Here is a 26,443-nt window from a genome sequence, read left to right on the forward strand (position 1 = left end):
TGAAAATAGCAATTGTGTTTCAAAAATGCTCCCTCTGAAAAAGGGTGGGCAATTTCTTCAGCCACAACAAAAGCTAGCTTTTACTGCTGCATTGTTTGTGGTTGTGGCTTTCGCAAACACATTATGTTGCGATTGCAGTTTGCCTTTTAACTCTTTGGCAATTAGTTGTTTTTCTTGATGCCTAATTTTGGCATAGCCTACTTAGCTCCATGTTTGGCCTAAAAATGCCGATGTAGATTGTACTCTTTGACAACCACCACCGCTTCATAACACAAAAGACTAGGCTACTGTTTTTTATCCATGAGCCACAAACATGTATTCGCTTTCCCATCTTTCTTGAAACACCTTTCCATCTGGATCTATTTTTCTCTTCCTGGAAATTTTGGGATCATTATTTGTATTTGTATTACACTTATTGGTAAAAATGTGGAAACACTGCAGTATCGAGATGCTGTCACTTCACAGGTACATAATTGTGAAAAATGTAGTTTTTGGTCACTGCACTTTTTTTTTTTTTTTTTGTACAATTAGGCTTTTTAAGCTGTCACGGGCCACCTACAATAATGTGGCAGGCCCCATTTGGCATGCAGATTTAATTTGAACTTCCAGTTCATTCAACTATCATGCCTATGCAGGAGTTATAGTGTCCAACAACACTGATTGTTACTGACAGGATTTGAACACACCATGAATTAAATAACCATCTAAAAAGTAATGGTGGAGGGCTCTAAAAATAAATTAGGCAAATTATTATGCACTCGTTTGCCCAAAATGCTGCAACACTGTTTCAGGCATTTGTGACCACCATTTGTAGCCTAGAGCGACACCTTGGGTGATAAGAACACACTCACATGTCACTAAACATCACAAACACAAAAACGTGTTTCAATACTGTGTGTACATTTGAAGTTTATAAAGTTAAACAAAAAAGATAAATTGATCATTATTTCATAAAGCAATGTATTCCTATAAACTAGTGGTACAGATTTTTTTAAAGGAATGTCTTAAAATTTGCAAGCTTTTCCCCACAAATTTGTTAAAGTCAAAGTTAACAAATGGGAGTGTAACTAAATGTGACTGGAGTATAAGGCATGCAAAATAATATACAAGGCAAGTGACTTACTTCTCAGACTGCTCTTTTCCTGCATCTGGAAAACTCTTTGGGGATTTGGCTAAACTCTTTTATACTGCTGTCAGAAGTCAGAAGGCTAAAATTCCTGACCTCTGACAACATGGGAATTGCCATCTATATTTGCACTAATTCCTAATAAGAAGATTATGCTAAGATATTCTATTTCAGAATTCAGTTTATGAAATCAGTGCATCCCAAGCAGTGTCATCTGAACTTTAATTGCCTAGTACTCATCTGCCAAGGGTATTTTATAATCTTGTATAAGCAATACATCATTAGTTTATTTTCCACTTGATACTCTGCTTGAGTAAGCAGTTGGCTAAATTGGAGATCTCAGTATGCTTTCTGGGTTAGTCAGTGCTTTCCTTTTTTATGTGTATATTCATAAACTTGAATAGTAATCCAAGAACCTATTCATATTATGTAGACATGGATATCCCATATGGGAGAACTGAAGGGAGTAACTGCTGGTTACAGTGAAGAATGTTTTGGGCATAGGATGAGACAAAAAAACCTGATGATTGTTGAGAATGTCAAATGAACAAACTTTAAAACTTACTTCTGGTGACACTGAAATTATATCAGAAACTATCACAAATTTCACAAGGGTGAATGTTGTTCTAGAAATCTTTCTAAATAAAACAGCAACATGACTGATAACCATGAGTATTTGAGAAATCTGAAGGACAGAGCCCTATCTACAGAACACCCATTAAAGCATTAAATGGTGTTATGTGGCATGAGCGCCTCATAAATGACTGGAGGAAACACATTAAGTCAGAATCCAAGACCAAATATAGCTTGATACTTCTGCTGAGTGAACAGTAATAGTACTATATAAGAGCTTCCCCAAGCACTAAGACTACCCCAGACACCCTGCAAGGTGAGAGTGTTTTGGTGTTCTAGTTGCTGATTAACAATTGATGATTTATAGAATTCTTGAATAAGGTTAATTTGATTCAAATTTCATACTGATGCTATAATTGGTCCTTTGCTTATTTTTCAGTGCCCACGAACTACCAGCCTATTTCTGCCTGCCACTGTCTCTAGGTAAAATGTTACAAATAAACTTTTGTGCATGAAAATCATAGATGCTATGTGAAATATTTAAAATGTAACATATTATGAATGACAAGTGCACAATTTGACTCCACAGGAAAACACCACCATGGGGGATGCAGAGATGGAGTGTTTTGGGCCGGCGGCCATTTACCTCCGCAAGCCAGAGAAGGAGAGGATTGAGTCCCAGAACAAACCTTTTGATGCCAAAACAGCAGTGTTTGTGTGTGAGCCCAAGGAGATGTACCTCAAGGGTACACTAAAGAGTAAAGAGGGAGGCAAAGCCACTGTTGAAACGCTGTGTGGCCAAGTAAGTGGAAAGAAAACTGATGGCATGAGTAGTTCTAGATGCATCTTGGCTTGTTAATGTAATTGCTGAGTTGTATAAAGATGTGTTTAATTAATATATAAAAAAAATGTGCAGTCAAGTGCAGAAACTCATACAGGGACAACAGAGCTAGTAATTTCAGAAGAAGCTACTGTTATGCAGACCTTTAATGTTATCCTTTCCCAGAAGCTCACAGTGAAGGAGGATGAAGTCTTTCCCATGAACCCTCCCAAATATGACAAAATGGAGGACATGGCCATGATGACCCACCTCAACGAACCTGCTGTGCTGTTTAACCTCAAAGAGCGCTACGCAGCATGGATGATCTATGTAAGCTTAACAAAGGATCATAGCTTTTGCAAATAAATATTAAAGAGTATATTATTGTGACAAGATTATGGAGAATGAACGTGAAAGAGTATATTGTCATGACAGTAGGACCATTTCTCTGGACTCTCCTGTAGACCTACTCAGGGTTGTTCTGCGTCACTGTGAACCCCTACAAGTGGCTCCCAGTATATGATGCAGTTGTTGTGGCTGGATACAGAGGCAAAAAGAGAATTGAAGCCCCACCCCACATCTTCTCCATCTCTGATAACGGCTATCAGTTCATGCTCACTGGTATGACACTGTTCAATAACAATTTTTTTGTTAAAGATTTACATTACTTAAGGAATTACATTGCATGAGGGGCAGCCATGGTCTAGTGGTAGGGGAGCGAACCTTGTCATCAGAAGATCGTAGGGTCGATTCCTAACTAGGCTATGACTTGAGAAAAGGCATTTAACCCTAACTAGTTAACAGCTGCCCACCACTCTGGATGTGTTCTCACTGCACAGATGGGTTAAATACAGAGGACAATTCCGATTGGACAACTGACAAAATTGATAACTTAAGTAACTGGTAATCAGTTCATAATGACTGCTAGGATATGGTTCAGTACCTTTGTAGAAGAACAGCATTTAGGTTTATTTGCAATTTTAACATTGTTTCTGATATAAACATGAACATAAAGTACATGAGCAAAAGTTTGGTTAATATCTGTTTCGCAAAGAGTGAATAAAAGGTTATATGTATTAAATGTAAAACTGAATGCAATAACACAACTAAGAAATGCTCATTATTTCTACAGATCGTGAAAACCAGTCTGTCCTGATTACGTAAGTGTTGACTCACTATAAAGTTGAAAAGTATAGACTTTTTTGTATAGAATTCTAAATGATAGACTGATTCTATCTCCAGTGGAGAATCCGGTGCAGGAAAGACTGTGAACACCAAACGTGTCATCCAGTACTTTGCGATGGTTGGCATGACTAGTGGAGCGAAGAAGGCAGAGCCTGTTCCTGGCAAAATGCAGGTAACTGACCTGGTATTGAAGAATTAAGTATGTACGAAGAATAAAGTCCTGCTCAGAGGCCTTTTATAGATTCCTGTGTTTCTAGGGGTCGCTGGAGGACCAAATTGTAGCAGCCAACCCCCTGCTGGAAGCTTATGGTAATGCCAAAACTGTGAGAAATGACAACTCCTCTCGTTTTGTAAGTACATTACACCAGTGTCCAAAATTCTAATGGAGTGTAATTAAAAACAAAAAAAGAGGCAGCATTAAAAATATATACAGACAACTACAAAACATTTTTTTGAATTTGCAGGGTAAATTCATCAGAATTCATTTTGGACAAACTGGAAAGCTGGCATCAGCTGATATTGAAACATGTAAGTTTCAGTCATAATGAGTGCATCCTTTTATACCGTTATGTCATGTATGAAGTGGCAAGAAATAAACATACATTGGATCATTGGATGATTGGATATCAGATGGAGATATGCTTTGGAAAGCAGGGGAATGAAAGTAGTGAGCAGGAGTACATGTGTGTGGATGAGAGGGCAAACCAGGGCCGGCGCCAGGACATATACCGGGGGGGGCCCTTGCGATCGATTGATCGCCAGTGATTGGCCCCACAGCGAACTAGTAACTCGTGTGTGTGTGTGAGAGTTGACAACCCTGGGTCTTATTATTAAGGGGGCGGGGCGGCCCCGTGGCGCCGGGCATGGGGCAGACGGTGGACAGGTCCAGTTACAAGGAGTTGATTTGGTGAAGGTGGATGAGTTTACCTACTTAGGGTCGAGGGTACAGAGTAATAGAGGAAGTGAAAGAGAGTGCAGGCAGGGTGGGGTGGATGGCATAAAGTGTCTGGGGTGATCTGTGATAGAAGGGTGTCGTCTAGAATCAAAGGAATGATCTATAGGGCAGTAGTGAGACCTGCCATGTTGTATGGACTGGAGACAGTGGCACTGACAAAGAGACAGGTGAGGGAGATGGAGGTGTCTGAGATGAAGATGTTGAGATTCTCATTTGGAGTGACGAGGAAGGATAGGATCAGAAACAAGTTTATTAGAGGATCAGCACATGTAGCATGTTTTGGAGATAAAGTTAGAGAAGCGAGATTGAGATGGTTTGGACATGTACAGAGAAGGGAGGAGGGGTATATTGGTAGGAGGGTCTTGAGGATGGAACTTCCAGGCAAGAGGAGGAGAGGTAGTCCTAAGAGGAGGTTTATGGATGCAGTGGTAGAGGATATGAGAGTGGCTGGTGTGTCAGTGGAGGACACTCAGGACAGGGCCAGATGGAGGAGTTTGATCTGCTGTGGCGAACCATAAACGAGAACTGCCAAAAGAAGAAGAAGAAGATGCGAAACATCCCCAGATGACATACTACTTCCGCAAAATATTACAGTATGAAATCAGAGCTATCTTTATGGTGTACTGCATCCCATCATGCAACGCTATGTTCACGTGACCCCGTAGTATGCTTTGCTTTTGTCATATATATTGGAAACTGTACTGCATACTACGAGGACCAGTATGCACTATCCAGTATATACTGAGTGCACTATGCAGTATCCAGTATGTAGTAAGCTATTTCGAACACAGCCATAGGGTTTCTCCATGAAGCACATTGATAAAGAAAAATGAATACAAGTATATGAACAGATCTACTGGAGAAGTCGAGAGTCACTTTCCAGCTGTCTGCTGAGAGGAGCTACCACATCTTCTACCAGCTCATGACAGGACACAAACCAGAGCTGCTTGGTATGAACTACTAATTCCTATTCGCTATCAATTTTGTTGCATTATTTACACTAACACTTGTATCCAAATGTAAATTTTTCACGTCCACACAGAGGCACTGCTCATCACCACCAACCCTTATGACTACCCTATGATCAGCCAGGGTGAAATCACAGTCAAGAGCATCAATGACGTGGAAGAGTTCATTGCTACAGATGTAAGTATAACTTCACAGAGCTTAAGTGACAAATAAAAAAAATACATCTTCATTTGTCCTTCCTCTTCTCTTCAAACACAGACTTCTATTGACATTTTGGGCTTCACTGCTGATGAGAAAATAGGCATCTACAAGTTGACTGGAGCTGTGATGCACCATGGGAACATGAAGTTCAAGCAGAAGCAGAGAGAGGAGCAGGCTGAGCCTGATGGCACTGAGGGTAAATATCACAACTCGTCACCAGATTTGTTCAATTCCATTAGAAGTAACATATATAAGCAATTGATTTAATGAATCTCACTATTACTTTTTACAATTCAGTGGCTGATAAAATCGCCTACCTCCTGGGCCTGAACTCAGCTGACATGCTGAAAGCTTTGTGCTACCCCAGAGTGAAGGTTGGAAATGAGTTTGTGACCAAAGGCCAAACTGTACCACAGGTAATGTAATATTTGCCAACATCTGAGATACTTTTTAAATAACCTGCTACAGATCAAAAGTCTATGTATGAATTTTCCAGGTCAATAATTCTGTCAGCGCTCTTTGCAAGTCTATCTATGAGAAAATGTTCTTGTGGATGGTCATCCGAATCAATGAGATGTTGGACACAAAGCAGCAAAGGCAGTTCTTCATTGGTGTGTTGGACATCGCTGGATTTGAGATCTTTGATGTAAATATATGTCGATTTTACACTTAGCATTTCATAATATATTCAAAGTGTAACAGTAAGTACATTAATATTAACATCCATGCTTTAAAACAGTTCAACACCCTGGAGCAGCTCTGCATTAACTTTACAAATGAGAAACTGCAACAGTTCTTCAACCACCACATGTTTGTGCTGGAACAAGAGGAGTACAAGAAAGAAGGAATTGAATGGGAGTTCATTGATTTTGGTATGGACCTGGCTGCCTGCATTGAGCTTATTGAAAAGGTAAGGGGTGAAAAGACCAAGACTTGCAATACTAAGACTCAGATTTACTGTTAAACTGTAAATGTGCCATATTTTGTCAATTGTGATTTTACACCGCAATCTAAATTTGTCCTCCACCTCCCATCTGTGCAGTTAGAACACACACACACACTAGTGATTACTAGGGGGCTGTGGATCACACGTGCCCAGAGCGGTGGGCAGCTCTAGCCTGGCGCCCGGGGAGCAGTTGAGGTTAGGTGCCTTGTTCAAGGGCACCTCAGTCATGGCCTCAGGCCTGGGAATCAAACCCACGACCCTCCGGTCACAAGACCAGTTCCCTAACCACCAGGCCATGACTGCAGATTATACAAAGGAGTGTGTGCTATGACAATGTTCCTGAAATATGAGGACATGCACATATTCATTGGTTAAGTCAACAACCATTTATACAAGTACTATTGAAGTGATATGAAAATCTGTCACCAACAGCCAATGGGCATCTTCTCCATCCTTGAAGAGGAGTGCATGTTCCCCAAGGCCTCAGACACATCTTTCAAGAACAAGTTGTATGACCAGCATCTTGGCAAATGCAATGCTTTCCAAAAGCCAAGACCAGCCAAAGGCAAAGCTGAGGCCCACTTCTCCCTGGTGCACTATGCTGGCACTGTGGACTACAACATTGCTGGCTGGCTGGACAAGAACAAGGACCCCCTGAATGAGTCTGTTGTGGGGCTTTATCAGAAGGCAGCAAACAAACTTCTGTCCTTCCTGTATGCAGCCCATCCTGGTGCTGAAGGTAAGATTAAATCATTGTTGCTGTGTTTTTGTAGCTATGAGCAGAGCATATTGTTATTCACAAGGCTAACCTTTTGAGGTAATCTCAACTGCTCTAGTAATAGTGGACAGACAGGTTACTGGACTGTGGGTCAGTGTCAGCCAATATTCAAGAAATTTTCATCTAATTAGATATTAGATATTTCTGGTGATATACTTCGTGATTTTTTTTGCATTTTACATCATTAAATTCACAACATTTGTGATTTATTAAAGTAACATGAGCTCTCAAGCAAATATATCAGTGTTTATACTCAAAAAAATTATTATATATTTGGATACTAATGCTAACCAACCTAAAACAACAATATTAAATACATCATTCTGATTGTCAGCAGATGCTAAATGCCACTGTAAAAGACATGTTGACATGTAGTAAATATGATACTTCTGGTCTGAAATGCATAATTAATTAGAAAATACAATTAATTTGAACTATCTTCACCAAACAGCTGAAGGTGCTAAGAAGGGTGGTAAGAAGAAGGGTGGTTCATTCCAGACTGTGTCTGCTCTGTTCAGGGTAAGAACAATTTTACACAAAAATCTGAAATGCATAAGGCTACATTCACCTTGGAAAGTTGGGCCAGCAGTAAGCACTGCAATATGCATAAACTAATCTATGCAACAAATTATATCTTAAATAAGTGGACGACAATGTCAATCTCCACAGGAGAACTTGGGCAAGCTGATGACCAACTTGAGGAGCACGCACCCTCATTTTGTGCGTTGCTTGATTCCAAATGAGTCCAAAACTCCAGGTCCGTATTCTTCTGATTTCTATAAATTATAATTTTACTGCAGACATTGTAATATTACAATGGCCATTGTAGGTCTGATGGAGAACTTCCTGGTAATCCACCAGCTGAGGTGTAATGGTGTGCTAGAGGGTATCAGAATCTGCAGAAAGGGATTCCCCAGCAGAATCCTCTATGCTGACTTCAAGCAAAGGTAATTTCTTTAGTTTCAGAATTCCAGATCCTGTGATTAATTCAATATTGTTATGAATACAGTAAGCTACCACTTAGACTTCACTATCGATTTATAAACAGGTACAAAGTCTTGAATGCCAGTGTCATCCCAGAGGGACAGTTCATTGACAACAAGAAAGCTTCAGAGAAACTCTTGGGCTCCATTGATGTGGACCACACCCAGTACAAGTTTGGACACACAAAGGTGATCACAACCATCATCTTGATCATCATTATTATTATTCCTCTGAATGAGAGCAATACATAAAAAAACATACTGCTTTATGTTTCACTGAACAGTGTAGTGTAGTGGCAACATAATGTGGATTAAAACATGGCTCTCAATTTCTTTAGTTCCCTTTCTGTAAGTAATATTGTAATATGCTTCTTTTATACCTTTCATACATATTCCATAAGCACTTCTCAAAATTGACATAAAAGTAATGTAAGGAAAAGAGATAAGAAATAAAAAAAATTTTTTTTTTTGAATGTGTAGATAATTTAAGTCTTCACTAAGTGTGAATGCACTGAAACCATGCTATTTGCTTTAAATTATCTTTTATTAATTATATTTTATTTATTCTTTTAATTTTAAATTTAATTTATTATTATTATTTTGGAAGGTGTTCTTCAAAGCTGGACTGCTGGGTACCCTTGAAGAGATGCGAGATGAGAAACTGGCTAATTTAGTGACTATGACTCAGGCTCTGTGCCGAGGCTACCTCATGAGGAGGGAGTTTGTCAAGATGATGGAAAGGAGGTAAAGAAAATGAACATAGAATATGCGGTATCATATACAACACAAAATTTAATATTTATGTTGACATGAATAAAACATAATAGATACGAATGGAACTTAACTGGTTCAATTTGAATTCTAGAGAGTCCATCTATTCTATCCAATACAACATCCGCTCATTCATGAATGTGAAACACTGGCCATGGATGAAGCTGTACTTCAAGATCAAGCCTCTACTGAAGACTGCAGAGACCGAGAAGGAAATGGCTAGCATGAAAGAAAATTTTGAGAAGATGAAGGAGGATCTGACAAAGGCATTGGCCAAGAAGAAAGAGCTCGAGGAGAAGATGGTTTCTCTTCTGCAGGAGAAAAATGACCTACAACTGCAAGTGACATCTGTAAGTACATAAGACAAGTACATATGTCTCTGCAGACTTTGCAAAAAATTACTATAATATTTCATTAAACAGGAAACAGAGAACCTCAATGATGCAGAAGAAAGATGTGAGGGGCTGATCAAGAGCAAGATCCAGCTTGAGGGCAAACTCAAAGAGACAAATGAGAGACTGGAGGATGAGGAGGAGATCAATGCCGAGCTTACTGCCAAGAAGAGGAAACTGGAGGATGAATGTTCTGAGCTGAAGAAGGACATTGATGATCTGGAGCTCACCTTGGCTAAAGTGGAGAAGGAGAAACATGCCACTGAGAACAAGGTTTGAACATATTACATATTTTAAATTATATGATTACTTATGTATTTTGTCCCTTTTACACATCGACAAAGATTGTGTTGAAATGCTTTTCCACAGGTCAAGAACTTGACTGAGGAGATGGCCTCTCAGGATGAAAGCATTGCCAAGCTCACTAAGGAGAAGAAAGCCCTTCAAGAATCACACCAGCAGACCCTTGATGATCTCCAAGCAGAGGAAGACAAAGTCAATACTCTGACCAAAGCTAAGACCAAGCTTGAACAACAAGTGGATGATGTAAGAATTTAAAAAGTAGAATCTGTGGTATATGTTCATGATATTGGAATATATCAGCAAATATCAGGTGTGATGATCCTAATTGCGCTGGTTCCCATAAAATGTAGCTTGAAGGCTCACTGGAACAAGAGAAGAAACTTCGCATGGACCTTGAGAGAGCAAAGAGGAAGCTTGAGGGTGACCTGAAACTGGCCCAGGAGTCCATAATGGATCTGGAGAATGACAAGCAGCAGTCTGATGAGAAGATCAAAAAGTACAAATCACCTCACATTACAACTGGCACCAAATCTAATCACTTTGCATATTTTAAAATAAAAGTATCTAATTATTGCACATGCTGTCATAATATAACAGGAAGGACTTTGAAACAAGCCAATTATTAAGCAAGATAGAAGATGAACAGTCAATGGGTGCCCAGCTTCAGAAGAAGATTAAAGAACTCCAGGTGATTCATCAATACAAAATAATGGAATTTCATTAAAAATAATCCAGCAATAAAGAAATCTCTAAAATGTAAAATCATATCCTCTAGGCTCGCATTGAGGAGCTGGAGGAAGAAATTGAGGCTGAGCGTGCAGCTCGTGCTAAAGTTGAGAAGCAGAGAGCTGATCTCTCCAGAGAACTTGAGGAGATCAGTGAGAGGCTTGAGGAAGCTGGTGGTGCTACTGCTGCTCAGATTGAGATGAACAAGAAGCGTGAGGCCGAGTTCCAGAAGCTGCGTCGTGATCTGGAAGAGTCCACTCTGCAGCATGAAGCTACAGCTGCTGCCCTCCGCAAGAAACAAGCTGACAGTGTTGCTGAGCTTGGAGAGCAGATCGACAACCTTCAAAGGGTCAAACAGAAGCTGGAGAAGGAGAAGAGTGAATATAAAATGGAGATTGATGACCTCTCCAGCAACATGGAGGCTGTTGCCAAATCAAAGGTGTTTTTAATTCACATTAAGACAAACAAAAATTGTGTTTAGAAAATAACATTCTGATTCATCCAAAAAGTTCTGCTTTATCCACATGACAAATCCAAATGGGCGTGAAATATTGAAAATATGTTACATATATAAATGTTTTGTCCTCTGGTGTACCTACGTATTTAGCTTCACTTGAAGATAACAATTTACTTGTTTGTACTTTATTGTCATGTATATATTTCTAGGCAAATCTAGAGAAGATGTGTCGTACCCTTGAAGATCAGCTGAGTGAAATCAAAGCTAAAGGCGATGAAAATGTCCGTCAACTGAATGACATCAGTGCACAAAGAGCACGACTTCAGACTGAGAATGGTAACTAGTCAAAGCAAATCAAGAGATCAAAATGTTGATTTGCTTGACAAATGTAACTAGAATTACCATTTTTTTTAAAGGTGAATTTAGCCGTCAGTTGGAGGAGAAGGAAGCACTTGTTTCCCAGTTAACTCGGGGAAAACAAGCATACACACAGCAGATTGAAGAGCTCAAGAGACAAATTGAAGAGGAAGTCAAGGTACTATAAGGACTACATTACTAAATACCATTGGAATACATTTCTTTTCACAACTGAGCAGCAATCCAGTAACAAGTACACTGACATTTGCTAGGCCAAGAACGCCCTGGCTCATGCTGTCCAATCAGCTCGTCATGACTGTGACCTGCTCAGAGAGCAGTTTGAGGAAGAGCAGGAGGCAAAGGGTGAACTCCAGCGTGGAATGTCCAAGGCCAACAGTGAGGTGGCTCAGTGGAGATCTAAATATGAGACCGATGCCATCCAACGTACTGAGGAGCTTGAGGAGGCCAAGTAATTGAATTAAATTAACAGTACACTACACTACAGAGACTGCAAAACTGACCTAATGATCAAACCTTTTTAGAAAAGCATGTAATAACATCATCAAAATTTCCATAGGAAAAAACTTGCCCAGCGTCTCCAAGATGCAGAGGAATCTATTGAAGCAGTGAACTCTAAATGTGCTTCTCTGGAGAAAACCAAGCAGAGACTACAGGGTGAAGTAGAGGACCTTATGATCGATGTTGAGAGAGCCAATGCATTAGCTGGCAACCTGGACAAAAAACAGAGGAACTTTGATAAGGTCAAATATCTGCCATCGAAAATGGTCTATGAAATATGAAACCATGAGTTATCATGGTAAGCATAAATGTGAAATAATATCTGATGTTCCCTCTACATTTCAGGTCTTGGCAGAGTGGAAGCAGAAGTATGAGGAAGGCCAGGCTGAACTGGAAGGAGCTCAGAAAGAGGCTCGCTCTCTCAGCACTGAGCTCTTTAAGATGAAGAACTCATATGAGGAAGCTCTAGACCATCTGGAGACCCTGAAGAGAGAGAACAAGAATCTGCAGCGTATGTTACAAGGACACTTGTTTCAATAACAAGAACATTCAAAAGAAGTGTATAAACAAGCACATTTAATTGAACTTCTATTTTCCCCTCAGAGGAGATCTCTGACCTCACTGAACAGATCGGGGAGACTGGAAAGACCATCCATGAGTTGGAGAAAGCAAAGAAGACAGTGGAGACTGAGAAATCGGAAATCCAGACTGCTCTTGAGGAAGCAGAGGTATAAGCCTACATAATGATACCAAATTTGAAAGCAGGATTAGGTCTGTCCTACATTTCTTACTACAACCAATATCATTCCTCAGGGCACACTCGAACATGAAGAGTCCAAGATTCTTCGTGTCCAGCTTGAGCTTGGTCAAGTTAAGGGTGAGATTGACAGGAAACTCGCTGAGAAGGATGAGGAGATTGAACAGATCAAGAGGAACAGCCAGAGGGTTATTGAGTCCATGCAGAGCACTCTGGACTCTGAGGTTAGGAGCAGGAACGATGCCCTCAGAATCAAGAAGAAGATGGAGGGAGACCTGAATGAGATGGAGATTCAGCTGAGCCATGCCAATCGCCAGGCTGCTGAGGCTCAGAAACAGCTCAGGAACGTCCAGGGACAGCTCAAGGTAGGACTTGTTGTATTGGGGGGTTATCCAGTGAATGTAGCTTGAGTCATTATTGGGTCATAATTACAGCCCTAATCCCTTTAAACATCAGGATGCCCAACTCCACCTTGATGAGGCTGTCAGAGGACAAGAAGACATGAAGGAACAGGTTGCCATGGTGGAGCGCAGGAATAATCTGATGCTGGCAGAGATTGAGGAGCTGAGATCTGGGCTGGAACAGACAGAGAGAGGACGCAAAGTGGCTGAACAGGAGCTGGTTGATGCCAGTGAGCGTGTGGCACTGCTGCACTCTCAGGTTGGTTATTTCAGCTTGAAACACTGGAGCTCCTTTGAAGGTAGCTGGTAACCAGTTATAATGGCTTTTTTGTTTTGCCTGTCAATAGAATACCAGTCTAATAAACACCAAAAAGAAGCTTGAAGCTGACCTGGTGCAGATCCAAGGTGAGGTGGATGACACAGTCCAGGAGGCAAGAAATGCTGAGGATAAGGCCAAGAAGGCAATTACTGATGTGAGTGTTAAATACCCACACTGTTTTACCCACTCAAACTATGAATTATAACCATTTACATGATTCATATATGCCTTCAAATTTTGTATGAATGCGGCTCACTACATAAAAACTAAAACTCATGACATGGCTCACACACTAGGCTGCCATGATGGCAGAGGAGCTGAAGAAAGAGCAAGACACCAGTGCTCATCTGGAGAGGATGAAGAAGAACCTTGAGGTCACGGTCAAAGATCTGCAGCACCGCCTGGATGAGGCTGAGAGTCTTGCCATGAAGGGTGGAAAGAAGCAGCTCCAGAAACTGGAGTCTAGAGTATGTTACACTCTTTATATTTAGTAAAAAATGTTTTCTGTAGTTTTGTTTACTAATTCAAATTGTATGCATGAAATATGATCCATAGGTGCGTGAGTTGGAGACTGAGGTTGAGGCTGAGCAGAGACGTAGTGGTGATGCTGTTAAAGGAGTCCGCAAATATGAAAGGAGAGTAAAGGAGCTGACCTATCAGGTACTGCATGAACTCAGTAAATACACAGAACATGTTTCTGTACAAATCAAATAAAATCTAAATCACAGCCAATCTCTGCAGACTGAGGAGGACAAGAAGAATGTGATCAGACTGCAGGATCTTGTGGACAAGCTACAGTTGAAAGTGAAGGCCTACAAGAGACAGGCTGAGGAAGCTGTACGTTTGCCCCTGGGCAACATGCACTGTGCATTTAGTATATGCACAGCATTACATTTAATTGCCCCCTGATAATATCAATCAATATTTTATACCGTATCACCAGCTCTAACTGGGGTCATATCTGATTCTTTACCAGGAGGAGCAGGCCAACACTCACCTGTCCAGGTACAGGAAGGTGCAACATGAGATGGAGGAAGCCCAGGAGCGTGCTGACATTGCTGAGTCCCAGGTCAACAAGCTCAGAGCCAAGAGCAGAGATGCTGGAAAGGTAAATTAAACAACAAATTTTGTTATGCAATTTACCATTAACATGCAGAGACATACCACTTTTCTTCTGAACTAGTAGTATTAGTACAAGTAGTGCTAACAATACATTTATTCATTATAGGCCAAAGAGGAATAAGAGACAAAGACCATTTTGGACCCCACCAAGCAATAAAATCATGTATGTACTGTGAAATGTTCATGCACAAGTGCAATGAAATAAAACTGCAAAGTTACTACAGTGTTTGCATTTTATTCACCAGGTCAAAACACACTGTATAGCAGACTTACTCATGAAGAAACTAACACCTACAACATGTGGTGAAGTGCTTACATGCTCATAAAAACAGCTTTTTGTGGCATATAAAAACACAAACATCCTGCAGCAGTTCATGTATAATTGAATGCTGAAAGTAGATATGTGAATGCCTGATTTGAATGCATAGTACAAACCTCTAATCAGTAAAAACATCGATTATAAATGTCATGGTGAGTGAGGAATAGGAAGCTGAGACAGTGGTGTCTCACAGAACATTTAATAAACGGACTACAGAGGGCAAACTTCAGAGGTTTATATACATATATTAATGAGGAGAAAAAAGGAGACAGGTGAAACACAATAACATAGGGAAAGATAACAATGGGCGTGGCCAAACTACAAACGCCCATGAAACACAGGCACACAGTACAGTGGACTGTACAAAGAGCTGGGAGGAGACAGGTGTGTGTGCGCACAGTACTATTACAATTTATTTGTAAAGAAAGACAAGACAAAATGTATAGTAAAAAAGAAAAAAAGAATAGTACTTCAGATTTACACCTATTTGTATGGCTTTTACCTCTAAATTCCACTGACTACCAATGAATCACATATGCATCAATTACATAATGAAAAATCTGGAAAGGGACTCCAAAGGTAGAGACAATAGAGACTTGGTGCTACTGCTAATTATATGAAATACCAGCATATATAGAGTATATAGCATGTTTTGTCTAGCACACATGCAGAGCTACTTTGTGCTGCGGCACTATATTCCACTATATCTGTATATCTATACAATTTGGTCTATATTTTGTATGTTTTGCTTATTATTGTGTAGTATTGTATGAATGTTCAACACAACTTTGTGGGCAGTCATGGCCTAGTGGTAGGGAACTGGTCTTGTGACCGGAGGGTCGTGGGTTCGATTCCCAGACCTGAGGCCATGACTGAGGTGCCCTTGAGCAAGGCACCTAACCCCAACTGCTCCCCGGGCGCCGGGCTAGGGCTGCCCACCGCTCTGGGCACGTGTGATCCACAGCCCCCTAGTAATCACTAGTGTGTGTGTGTGTGTGTGTGTTCTAACTGCACAGATGGGTTAAAAGCGGAGGACAAATTTTGATTGTGGTGTAAAAATCATAATTGACAAAATACATCACATTTACATTTACTTTATTTAACCCATTGGCAAATTACATATTACAAAGACCTTACACTGAAAATGCCACACAAACTCTCATACACAGAGCATCCAAAAACAGCTCAGGAAAAGCAAGAAGCCAAGTCATGCATGCAACCTTGTGGGCCTCGATGTAATCAGTTTGGTTGTAGATGAACTGCAACATTAAAAGTCACAGTTATGACTACAGATGTAGAAGAGTATTTCTAATAGCAAGGTCAGGAGCATATGATGAGAATAAAGAGAAACAATCTCTCACAAGAGTGAAGATCCTGCCATGGCCGCCACATTTTTGATCTTGCCTCATAATTAAGGAAATTCTACAAAAGGTGTTTTTATTTAAGCTAATTGCCAACATGTGAGACAAGTCATGACATGTGGAATTAAAAACCTTTAGAAACACAGTGATAGAGTGTAATCTGACATATTTTGAAGACCTAAGGTCTAAGGAAAAGTATCAATACACAGTATGCACCAAACTTTTACTCCACAGCTGCATTCTATTCATAATGCCGCTGTGATGGTAGTCAAAAGACATGACACGCATTCAAAAACACTTATCACATGTGTCACAGCCCCCTTCTCTTCAACTCCTCCCCAAGTCCATGTGATGTGTCATAGGCAGTTGTCTTTGTTTGTGTCTGAATGCGTACATGCGTGTCTTTCCCTTGCCACATTCCCACTCCTGATAATCAGGGGGGTATTCTGTAACCCATTAACTTATGTATTAACCAGCGCTAAACTGGATGCTACAAGCCATAGATGGTTAGCCGCCATTTCAATGTACAACTTTGACATTCATTACAAATCAGGGAAAAACAATCTGGATGCCGATGGGCTTTCTAGAATACCTCATGGAGGAGCAGAAGAGGATGCAGACTTTGAAGAGTTCGAGCAGAGAGTGTCCAAGCTTATAAACCGCACCTGGCAGTCTTCAGATGGATTTGATGTCCTTGAAGCTGGAGCAGTGGGGGCTGTTTGCATGAGGCATGATGTCCGGCTACTGATGAACACTGTGGATGGAGAAGATGAAGAGAACGGATCTGAGGTACCTGCAGTAGAGACACTCCTGTGTGGTAGTGATGCTGTTCCTGAAAATTTGGATGAGCCGGAGCCATGGCCAGGCCAGTCTTCTCTTCCTAGTATGACCCAAAGAGATTGGCATGATCTGCAGAGAGCTGATGTAGGTTTAGCTCGTATGATTGAAATTATGGAGAGGGGATTCACTAAGGAGACACTGGACATCAGCAAGGAACTGCCAGAAGTGCGTTTGCTATTGAGGGAAAACTCAAAGCTTGTGCTAAAAAGGGGTGTTTTGTACCGTGAAATTAAAAGACCAGAAAGAGAGACCTTTTACCAGCTAGTCATACCACAAAGCCATAGAGATCAAGCATTTGAGGGTGTTCATGATGAGGTTGGCCACATGGGCTTTGAAAGAACTGTTGAATTAGCAAGAGCCAGATTCTACTGAGCTATGCAAATTGTCAGGGGTCAAATCCAGAACGACTCCCTATCACCCAAGGGGAAACCCTGTGGAGAGGTTTAATAGAACCTTGTTGGACTTGCTGGGAACCCTAAGTGAAAAGAAAAAGGAGAACTGGAGAAAGTATGTTAAGCCATTAGTCCACGCATACAATTGCACGCGCAATGACACAACAGGGGAGGCCCCATTCCTTTTAATGTTTGGTCGACAGCCACGACTTCCGATTGATCTTTCCTTTGGTATTAGCCCAGAAGGTCACAATATAAAAACACATTCCACTTATGTGAGAGACCTGAAAAACAGACTCAAGCAAGCGTATCGTTTGGCGTCAGAGAATGCAGAAAAACGGCAGTTGATGAACAAAAGGCGCTGGGATGCCAAAGTAACAGCTGCAGTCATTGAAGAAGGTGACAGAGTCTTGATCAGAAATGTGGGACTCAGGAGAAAGCATAAAATAGCTGACCGGTGGGAGTCAAATGTCTATGTTGTAGTTAAACAACCAGATGAGAACATTCCAGTTTATGTTGTTAGGGAAGAAGGCGGTACTGGGAGGGAAAGGATCCTGCATAGAGATCTTTTACTGCCCTGCGGATTCTTGCCTGCAAAGCTAAACGATGATGAGGAGCCAGGGACCAAGCAAAGGCCAGTGACACAAGCTTCACCACCAGTGGCAAGAAAGGTGTCTCCTGGTGAATCTTTTGAAAATATGGATCCGTCTGGCACTGAAGCAGGCATATTATCAAGGGAGGACAAAGATGGACATCCAGAAACAATGCTGAATCCTGATGCACCTGAATTCTTTATGGATTCAAGCGAGTTGCATAGTGAGGTGGATCCTGAACTTCAAGAGGCTGCAAACAACTCCGTTGCGTTTGATGAAGAATTAGGGGAGAGAGAAGCAGAACTCGAGCCTGCTGTTACTCCAGTCATGAAAGCCAGTAGACCATGCAGGAAGAGACTACCTCCTGCATATCTAACAGACTATGAGATTGGTTACAGAGCCAGTTGTAAGCAGCAGATGGTAGCTACCAGATATCAAGACTCAGAACTTTGTAGTATTCTAACAGCATTAAGGAGGCAGATTGAAATTCTTGCTCAGTCACTGAGAGAAGGAACTAACGGGGACGTTAGGATTAAAGCAGGGGAGGATGTAACCCACTCAAATTATTAATAATTAAGTTATAATCCACCCAAATGAATAAAATAATTTATTAAACACTACAAACCGACCTAGTATTAACCTCCTCAGAAAATGATAATAAACTACATTAATTTAAAGAAAATAAATGGATAACTATATATATAAATAAATAAATAGAAAGAAAGAAAAAGAGGAGGGGGGGTATTTTACGCTGTCGCACCACGCTGCAGCACACGTTCAGTGCGAACGGCGAAACCAGGAGACTGGCGGGAGAGTATAGGGCTCATCAGCCAAAACGGGTTTCCTCCATATACCCTCACTAATACTCTGGTTCTGATAGGTAAGCCTTTTAAAGTACGTTTTGTACGGCATTTTGGGAGTTTTGTAACTTTTAAGTGATACGGTTTTGCTGTTTTATCAAGGTTATTAGCAGCATTGCAGGCTGCTGCTTCGTTGGCTGTATGCTAGGTTGCGAACAGACATGCAGGCCTGATAGTTTTCAGGCGCCACGCCGGAATTCCGGCGTACCGACGTGTCTTCGAGAAAAAAGGTTCGCTAGTGCATGAGTTAAAGTTCTCCGTCACCACGACGAATTTCCGTCATTTGATTTTTTTGGGGGAAAATCCGTCAAATCATAATAATAAACCACACGCGCGCGTTATCTGTTTTGAGGCCGAAATATGATCCTGTCACTGGCGCTCATCAGCGCTGGATGGATGACGGCGGTGTAGTTTAATTGACTTGCGGCTGATTTTCGGACATTACGTAGAGAAGTTACCTCCGTCCAGCCTTAAGTCCAGTTTGTTTTGGTCATTAATGCTCCGATTCAATCGACATGAACATCATACAGGCGGTCCCAGGGTTACGATTTTTCTCCCATTTACTGTATAAATCCTTGTTTGGACCTAAGTGGTTCTGCTTCGTAAACGGAACTTGGTGTTTGGTGTGCGCGGCGGAAGAATACACGGTTACGCGGCTCGGGACCGTGGAGGACGGCGTCAGGATAGGCCTTTAGGTATTTTATCTTTATTCTGATGAAGTTTAATTTTTATCAGAAATATAAGAAAGTGGTTTTTTTGAGCTGATACAGGTGGTCAGATGATCTGGTTCATCATGGCCGTCTGTAACTTACGGCGTAAGGTGTAATACATGAACAAAAGCACAAAATATATGTCCGAATAAACCAACACAAAATATTTATTAAATATTTTATATATTAAAACTAACTATAATCATAATATTTGTAATTCTTTTAAACTTTACTTGCATAATTTCTTTGAGTTGTCTGGTATCCTATAATTTACTAATAGTAATGAATAAACAATTGATCATGCCTGTTTTTTAACATATTGTGTCTAATTGTGTTAACAGAATCTTTAGGTTACAGCATTTTTTTTATATTCCACCATAATGATTACCTGACTTATAATATATATATTATAATATAGTATTCCATATATATACACACACACCACACACACACACACACACACCCAACCCCCCGCTCAGAAAAAGTTCAGGCTCAGGAATTTTTCCCACTATCACCCCTGGACATGTTAAATTGTGCAGAAATTACAGGTTAATTTTAATGCACGGTGTTCGTTGCAAAACAATGAATACCTCTTGGTTATTGCTCATGCATTTATTTGAAAGATGTGTCTTTTTGGAGAATTTTGTAAATTAGTAGACGAAAATGTAAGCTAGTTTTTTTTTTTGTGTGTATGCATTTGTTCATACAGTTTTATGCTACTAACAGCTAAGAGAGTTATGTACTGCACAATTTGTTGTATTAATGAGTTCGGTCATGCAGCTGTAAATTTAGTAATGTATAGCAGTTAATTCATAAAATTTTTTACGCTGTCGCACCACGCTGCAGCACACGTTCAGTGCGAACGGCGAAACCAGGAGACTGGCGGGAGAGTATAGGGCTCATCAGCCAAAACGGTTTTCCTCCATATACCCTCACTAATACTCTGGTTCTGATAGATTGAAGAGACATTGTTCTGTGGGACGGTGCCTTACGATGCTGGCTGGTTGCTGAAGACATCCAAACGGACACGTGAGGATTCGCTGTTGCTATTTTTTTTCTTGCCTTGTTCAGAAGGATCCAAGTAAGAGAGAGAGTGTTTCATACTCTTAATTTTTTTTAGTTTTTTTTTTTTCTGCAGGTATATATATTTTTTAAAGGCCTAAGGACTGCAATTTTTATTGATCACAGTAAAAAGAAAAGAGGGACTTCGCCAAGGTGACTCGTCTGAATACAACTTAATGCTCATTTCACAGACAAGACTGTAGGGAGAAGGGGTTTATTTTTTTTTGTATTGTTACATTGAGAGTAAAAAAAAATAATAATAATAATAATTCCTACCACGGTATGCTCGGGCCTGATAATTCTTTATTCAGAGTCTAAGGTAGTACATTGCTACCTGACCCACCTAAACAAATTTCTCCTTTCCCTTTGTTGTTTACACAAGATGCTTTCAGTGTTCCTTGTGTACTAGGTTACAATTCCACGAAGCGAGTTTATGAAAGCGGTGCTTATTAGAGTGAGCCTCGCTTGAGTTAGCCAAACAATTAACTTCCATCTAGTTCCGTTCCACTAACGAAATTCAGACGCAACCTGTTCCCGCTAATTCAAGCCAGGCTTTTGTAATCAGCGATCATGCGCGTGCACACAGTATTTACACAGCCTCACTAATCGATATTCGAAAAGGCAAGAAAATGTCAAAAGAGCTGAAAGAACGAGCAGCTTTTTTTTCTTCTGCTCAACAGGAGCTACTTATACGTCTTTTTGAGGAATATAAAGACGTTATTATGAAGAAAGGCAACACGTCCTGAATTAATAAAGCCAGAGAATGGCATAATATTGCAGACAGATTAAATGCGTGAGCATATAATTTAATCCATTCATTGGCATTTAAAAAGTGTTATTGTGACGTTCGTGGGTCGGCGAAGGATGAGACACAGAATCCTCTTTGGACTGACGTCACTTTGTTTATTTACAAAGATTGCGCAATAGCGCACGAGCAACATGCAACTCTCACACACACAGCAAAGTGTAAACTTAGACAACGACGAGCACAGGACACTGCGCGAGCGCACATTAAATAGACAGACCACATTAGCCCCACGTGATTACGAGACGATTCACAGGTGAGACAGATTATCACGCGACATAGCCCTCACCACCGGAGTTCCACAGACGCAGACAAAGCACGTGGACTACGTATACACACGCCCAAAAGGGAGGGGCCGGGGTCCTCAACGTGACAGACGCCCCCTCCAAGGGCACTACCCGTCCCGGGGTGCCAACAGGACCGAGTGCCCCGAACCCACGACGATGGGCGGATCCGATGCGCTCAGTCCTGCGTCTGGGAGGTGACTGCCCTCTGTGAAGCGTCCGCCACGGACCGCCTAGAACACCCTCCCTGGGAACACAGGGGAAAAGACGTTAGACAACGGCACGGTCACAAACACACAAACAGGCACACTTACACACATAGACACAAACGGGAAGAGGGGATTAGGTACACATACAGGTAGACTTACGAACACAGGCACACACACACACGAAACAGGCGCCAGGCTGCGCGCCAGGAGGAGAGCGATGAGGGGAGTGAGATCGGGAGCCACTGGTGCTGCAGGCGCTGCGATGGGCGGTGCTCCTCCTGCCCTTGCTGCAAACCCTCCACCGGGCGCAGCACGGCTGGCGAACGCGCCAGGTGCAGCGCGGTTGGCCGACGCGCCAGGTGCAGCGCGGTTGGCCGACGCGCCAGGTGCAGTGCGGTTGGCCCCTCCCCTCAGTGGGCCGTACGGGAAACCCTCTTCGCCCGAGGATCTCCCTCCGGACCTGGCAGTGGGAGTGGTTTCCTCCGCTTCCATCTCCTCCTCACTGCCACGGCTCCAGCTCATGGGCTGCCCCGAGCTGCCACCCCGGGAACAGTCCATGTCGCTGGCTGGGGAGCGCTCGGGGGATGAGCCCGCCTCTGGACTCCTCCTCCTCTTCACCGTCTCGACTGACAGTTCCGAGGGGGGAGGGCTCTCCTCCTCGGTAAAGGAGCCCTCGGACAGAGGGTAATCCCTGTTTTCCTCTTCCTCCCCACCGTCCTCCTCGGGGTAAGCAGAGCACTCCGACGGGGGGTACTCCTCCTCGCCATACTCTTGCTCCTCGCCTTCCTCCACGGTGGTAGAGGGACCTACGGGCGGAGGGAGGTAGTCCTCTTCCTCGGACTCCTCCTCCTCTTCCCCGTAGTCCACCGTGGAGGCGTCATATAACGACGGAGGGTAAGCTTCCTCCTCGTCCTCTTGCTCCTCCTCCTCGCCTGAGGAATCCCCCTCCCCAAACTCACTCTCGGGGGTCCTTTCCACCCCGCAGAGCGCGAAGGAGCCTACCCGCAGGGGTGAGGGCTCCCTGGATGTAGAGGGGTTGTACTCCCTCCAAAGCCGCACCGCCTCCTGGCGGAGCTTCTCCGCGGCCTCGGGGTCGTGGTGCACCCGCACCTGTCGCAGCAGGGACGCACAGACCGGGTCTGTCTCCAGCTGCTCCTGCGTGGGTCCGATCTTGTGGCGCGGGGAGGAGTCCCCCTCGGACTCGCCCTTTGGTGTCGTCCCTGTCCCGTATAGCTCGGGGACGTTAACCCGTATGGGCGAGAGCTCCCGTGGAGGCGCGGAGTGTCTCTCTTGCCACACCCGCGCCGCTGTCTTGCGGTACTCCTCCGCCAACTCTGGTATGGAGGTCTCCCGAGCCGCGCACAGTAGGTAGGCGCACTCGGGGTCCCGCTTCAGCTGCGCCAGAGTTGGTGTAGAGTCGCGGCGCGGGGGGGAGGACGAAACGCGGTGACGCCGCTTACTCGGGCGAGTTGCCTTCTTCGGCCGGGTTGCGTAGCCCGGCATGGTCCTGGTGTCTCTGGTCGGCTCGTCATTCTGTGACGTTCGTGGGTCGGCGAAGGACGAGACACAGAATCCTCTTTGGACTGACGTCCATATATAAGCATTTAGTTCATTTAGTTTAATCAATATCACTATCACTTTTTATTCAGTGGCTGATAAAATTGCCACAAAAAAAAACCTCCTGGGCCTGAACTCAGCTGACATGCTGAAAGCTTTGTGCTACCCCAGAGTGAAGGTTGGAAATGAGTTTGTGACCAAAGGCCAAACTGTACCACAGGTAATGGGTTAATATTTACCAGAGGAAATAATGTTTGAATTATGAACAGAGGACCACAAAACTGTATACATTTTGCAGGTCAATAATTCTGTCAACGCTCTTTGCAAGTCTATCTATGAGAAAATGTTCTTGTGGATGGTCATCCAAATCAATGAGATGTTGGACACAAAGCTGCAAAGGCAGTTCTTCATTGGTGTGTTGGACATCGCTGGATTTGAGATGTTTGATGTAAGTATATGTGAATTTTACACTTAGCATTACATAATATATTCACAGTGTAATATTATCATCCATGTTTTAAAACAGTTCAACACCTTGGAGCAGCTCTGCATTAACTTCACAAATGAGAAACTGCAACAGTTCTTCAACCACCACATGTTTGTGCTGGAACAAGAGGAGTACAAGAAAGAAGGAATTGACTGGGAGTTCATTGACTTTGGTATGGACCTAGCTGCCTGCATTGAGCTTATTGAGAAGGTAAGGGGTGAAAAGACCAATATCTGCACCACTAAGGCTCAGGGGTGGGTTTCCCGAAACGTTCGTAACGCTAAGTACTTCTAAACCTCGTACGTTTCATAAGAGGTTACGAAGTACTTAGTGCTATGAACGTTTCGGGAAACCCACCCCAGATTTACTGTTAAACAAACTGCAGAATATACAAAGGAGTGTGTGCTATGACAATGTTCCTGAAATATGAGGACATTCACATATTCACTGGTTAAGTCAACAACCATTTATACAAGTACTATTGAAGTGATGTCAAAATCTGTCACCAACAGCCAATGGGCATCTTCTCCATCCTTGAAGAGGAGTGCATGTTCCCCAAGGCTACAGACACATCTTTCAAGAACAAGTTGTATGACCAGCATCTTGGCAAATGCAATGCTTTCCAAAAGCCAAGACCAGCCAAAGGCAAAGCTGAGGCCCACTTCTCCCTGGTGCACTATGCTGGCACTGTGGACTACAACATTGCTGGCTGGCTGGACAAGAACAAGGACCCCCTGAATGAGTCTGTTGTGGGGCTTTATCAGAAGGCAGCAAACAAACTTCTGTCCTTCCTGTATGCAGCCCATCCTGGTGCTGAAGGTAAGATTAAATCATTGTTACTGTTTTTCTATTTTTTATTTCACTCAGCTTTTTGTTATTCAGAGGGAACTGAAAAGTCTAACCTTTTGAGGTAATTTCTCAAGTTCAGCACAACTGCTCTAGTAATAGTGGACAGACAGGTTACTGGACTGTTGGTCAGTGTCAGCCAATATTCAAGGAATTGTCATTTAATTAGATATTTCTGGTCATTATACTTTGTGATTTTTAATACATTTTAAATAATTAAATTTGTGATTTATTAATGTAACATGAGTTCTCAAGCAAATATATCAGAGTTTTATACTCCAAATAAAAATAATTATATATTTGGATACTAATGCAAACCAACCTAAAACAACGATATTAAATACATCATTCTGATTGTCAGCAGATGCTAAATGCCACTGTATGACATGTTGACATGTAGTAAATATGATACTTCTGGTCTGAAATGCATAATTAATTTGAAACATGAGTGACATCAATTAATTTGAACTCTCTTCACCAAACAGCTGAAGGTGCTAAGAAGGGTGGTAAGAAGAAGGGTGGTTCATTCCAGACTGTGTCTGCTCTGTTCAGGGTAAGAACAATTTTACACAAAAATCTGAAATGCATAAGGCTACATTCACCTTGGAAAGTTGGGCCAGCAGTAAGCACTGCAATATGCATAAACTAATCTATGCAACAAATTATATCTTAAATAAGTGTACGACAATGTCAAACTCCACAGGAGAACTTGGGCAAGCTGATGACCAACTTGAGGAGCACGCGCCGTCATTTTGTGCGTTGCTTGATTCCAAATGAGTCCAAAACTCCAGGTCCGTATACTTCTGATTTCTATAAATTATAATTTTACTGCAGACATTGTAATATTACAATGGCCATTGTAGGTCTGATGGAGAACTTCCTGGTAATCCACCAGCTGAGGTGTAATGGTGTGCTGGAGGGTATCAGAATCTGCAGAAAGGGATTCCCCAGCAGAATCCTCTATGCTGACTTCAAGCAAAGGTAATTTCTTTAGTTTCAGAATTCCAGATTCTGTGATTAATTCAATATTGTTATGAATACAGTAAGCTACCACTTAGACTTCACTATCGATTTATAAACAGGTACAAAGTCTTGAATGCCAGTGTCATCCCAGAGGGACAGTTCATTGACAACAAGAAAGCTTCAGAGAAACTCTTGGGCTCCATTGATGTGGACCACACCCAGTACAAGTTTGGACAAACAAAGGTGATCACAACCATCATCTTGATCATCATTATTATTATTCCTCTGAAGGAGAACAATACATTTTTAAAAAACATACTGCTTCATGTTTCACTGAACAGTGTAGTGTAGTGGCAACATAATGTGGATTAAAACATGGCTCTCAATTTTTTTAGTTCCCTTTCTGTGAGTAATATTGTAATAAACCTCTTTTATACCTTTCATACATATTTCATAAGCACTTCTCAAAATTGACATAAAAGGAGAAATGTAAGG

At 42.0% G+C, this 26,443-nt stretch overlaps 1 protein-coding gene across 1 annotated transcript; it reads left to right on the forward strand.

Moving 5' to 3' along the window:
* Window positions 1-2,025: 2,025 nt before the first annotated feature.
* LOC143512139 (myosin heavy chain, fast skeletal muscle-like) lies at window positions 2,026-14,878 on the forward strand. The gene is made up of 40 exons (XM_077002114.1): window positions 2,026-2,182; window positions 2,289-2,501; window positions 2,706-2,849; window positions 2,984-3,140; window positions 3,652-3,679; window positions 3,762-3,876; window positions 3,962-4,054; window positions 4,169-4,232; window positions 5,511-5,609; window positions 5,702-5,805; window positions 5,887-6,025; window positions 6,127-6,245; window positions 6,326-6,475; window positions 6,569-6,739; window positions 7,208-7,514; window positions 8,005-8,072; window positions 8,223-8,310; window positions 8,383-8,500; window positions 8,602-8,725; window positions 9,144-9,280; window positions 9,402-9,657; window positions 9,730-9,972; window positions 10,069-10,245; window positions 10,353-10,498; window positions 10,600-10,690; window positions 10,778-11,167; window positions 11,395-11,521; window positions 11,602-11,720; window positions 11,815-12,011; window positions 12,120-12,303; window positions 12,407-12,572; window positions 12,665-12,789; window positions 12,875-13,183; window positions 13,275-13,478; window positions 13,567-13,692; window positions 13,835-14,005; window positions 14,094-14,198; window positions 14,280-14,375; window positions 14,515-14,646; window positions 14,767-14,878. The coding sequence occupies exons 2-40, from the start codon at window positions 2,301-2,303 to the stop codon at window positions 14,779-14,781; spliced, it is 5,805 nt and encodes a 1,934-aa protein (XP_076858229.1). The 5' UTR covers window positions 2,026-2,182; window positions 2,289-2,300; the 3' UTR covers window positions 14,782-14,878.
* Window positions 14,879-26,443: the final 11,565 nt, after the last annotated feature.

The sequence above is a fragment of the Brachyhypopomus gauderio genome, chromosome 1 (assembly GCF_052324685.1).
Source record: "Brachyhypopomus gauderio isolate BG-103 chromosome 1, BGAUD_0.2, whole genome shotgun sequence".
NCBI lineage: Eukaryota > Metazoa > Chordata > Actinopteri > Gymnotiformes > Hypopomidae > Brachyhypopomus > Brachyhypopomus gauderio.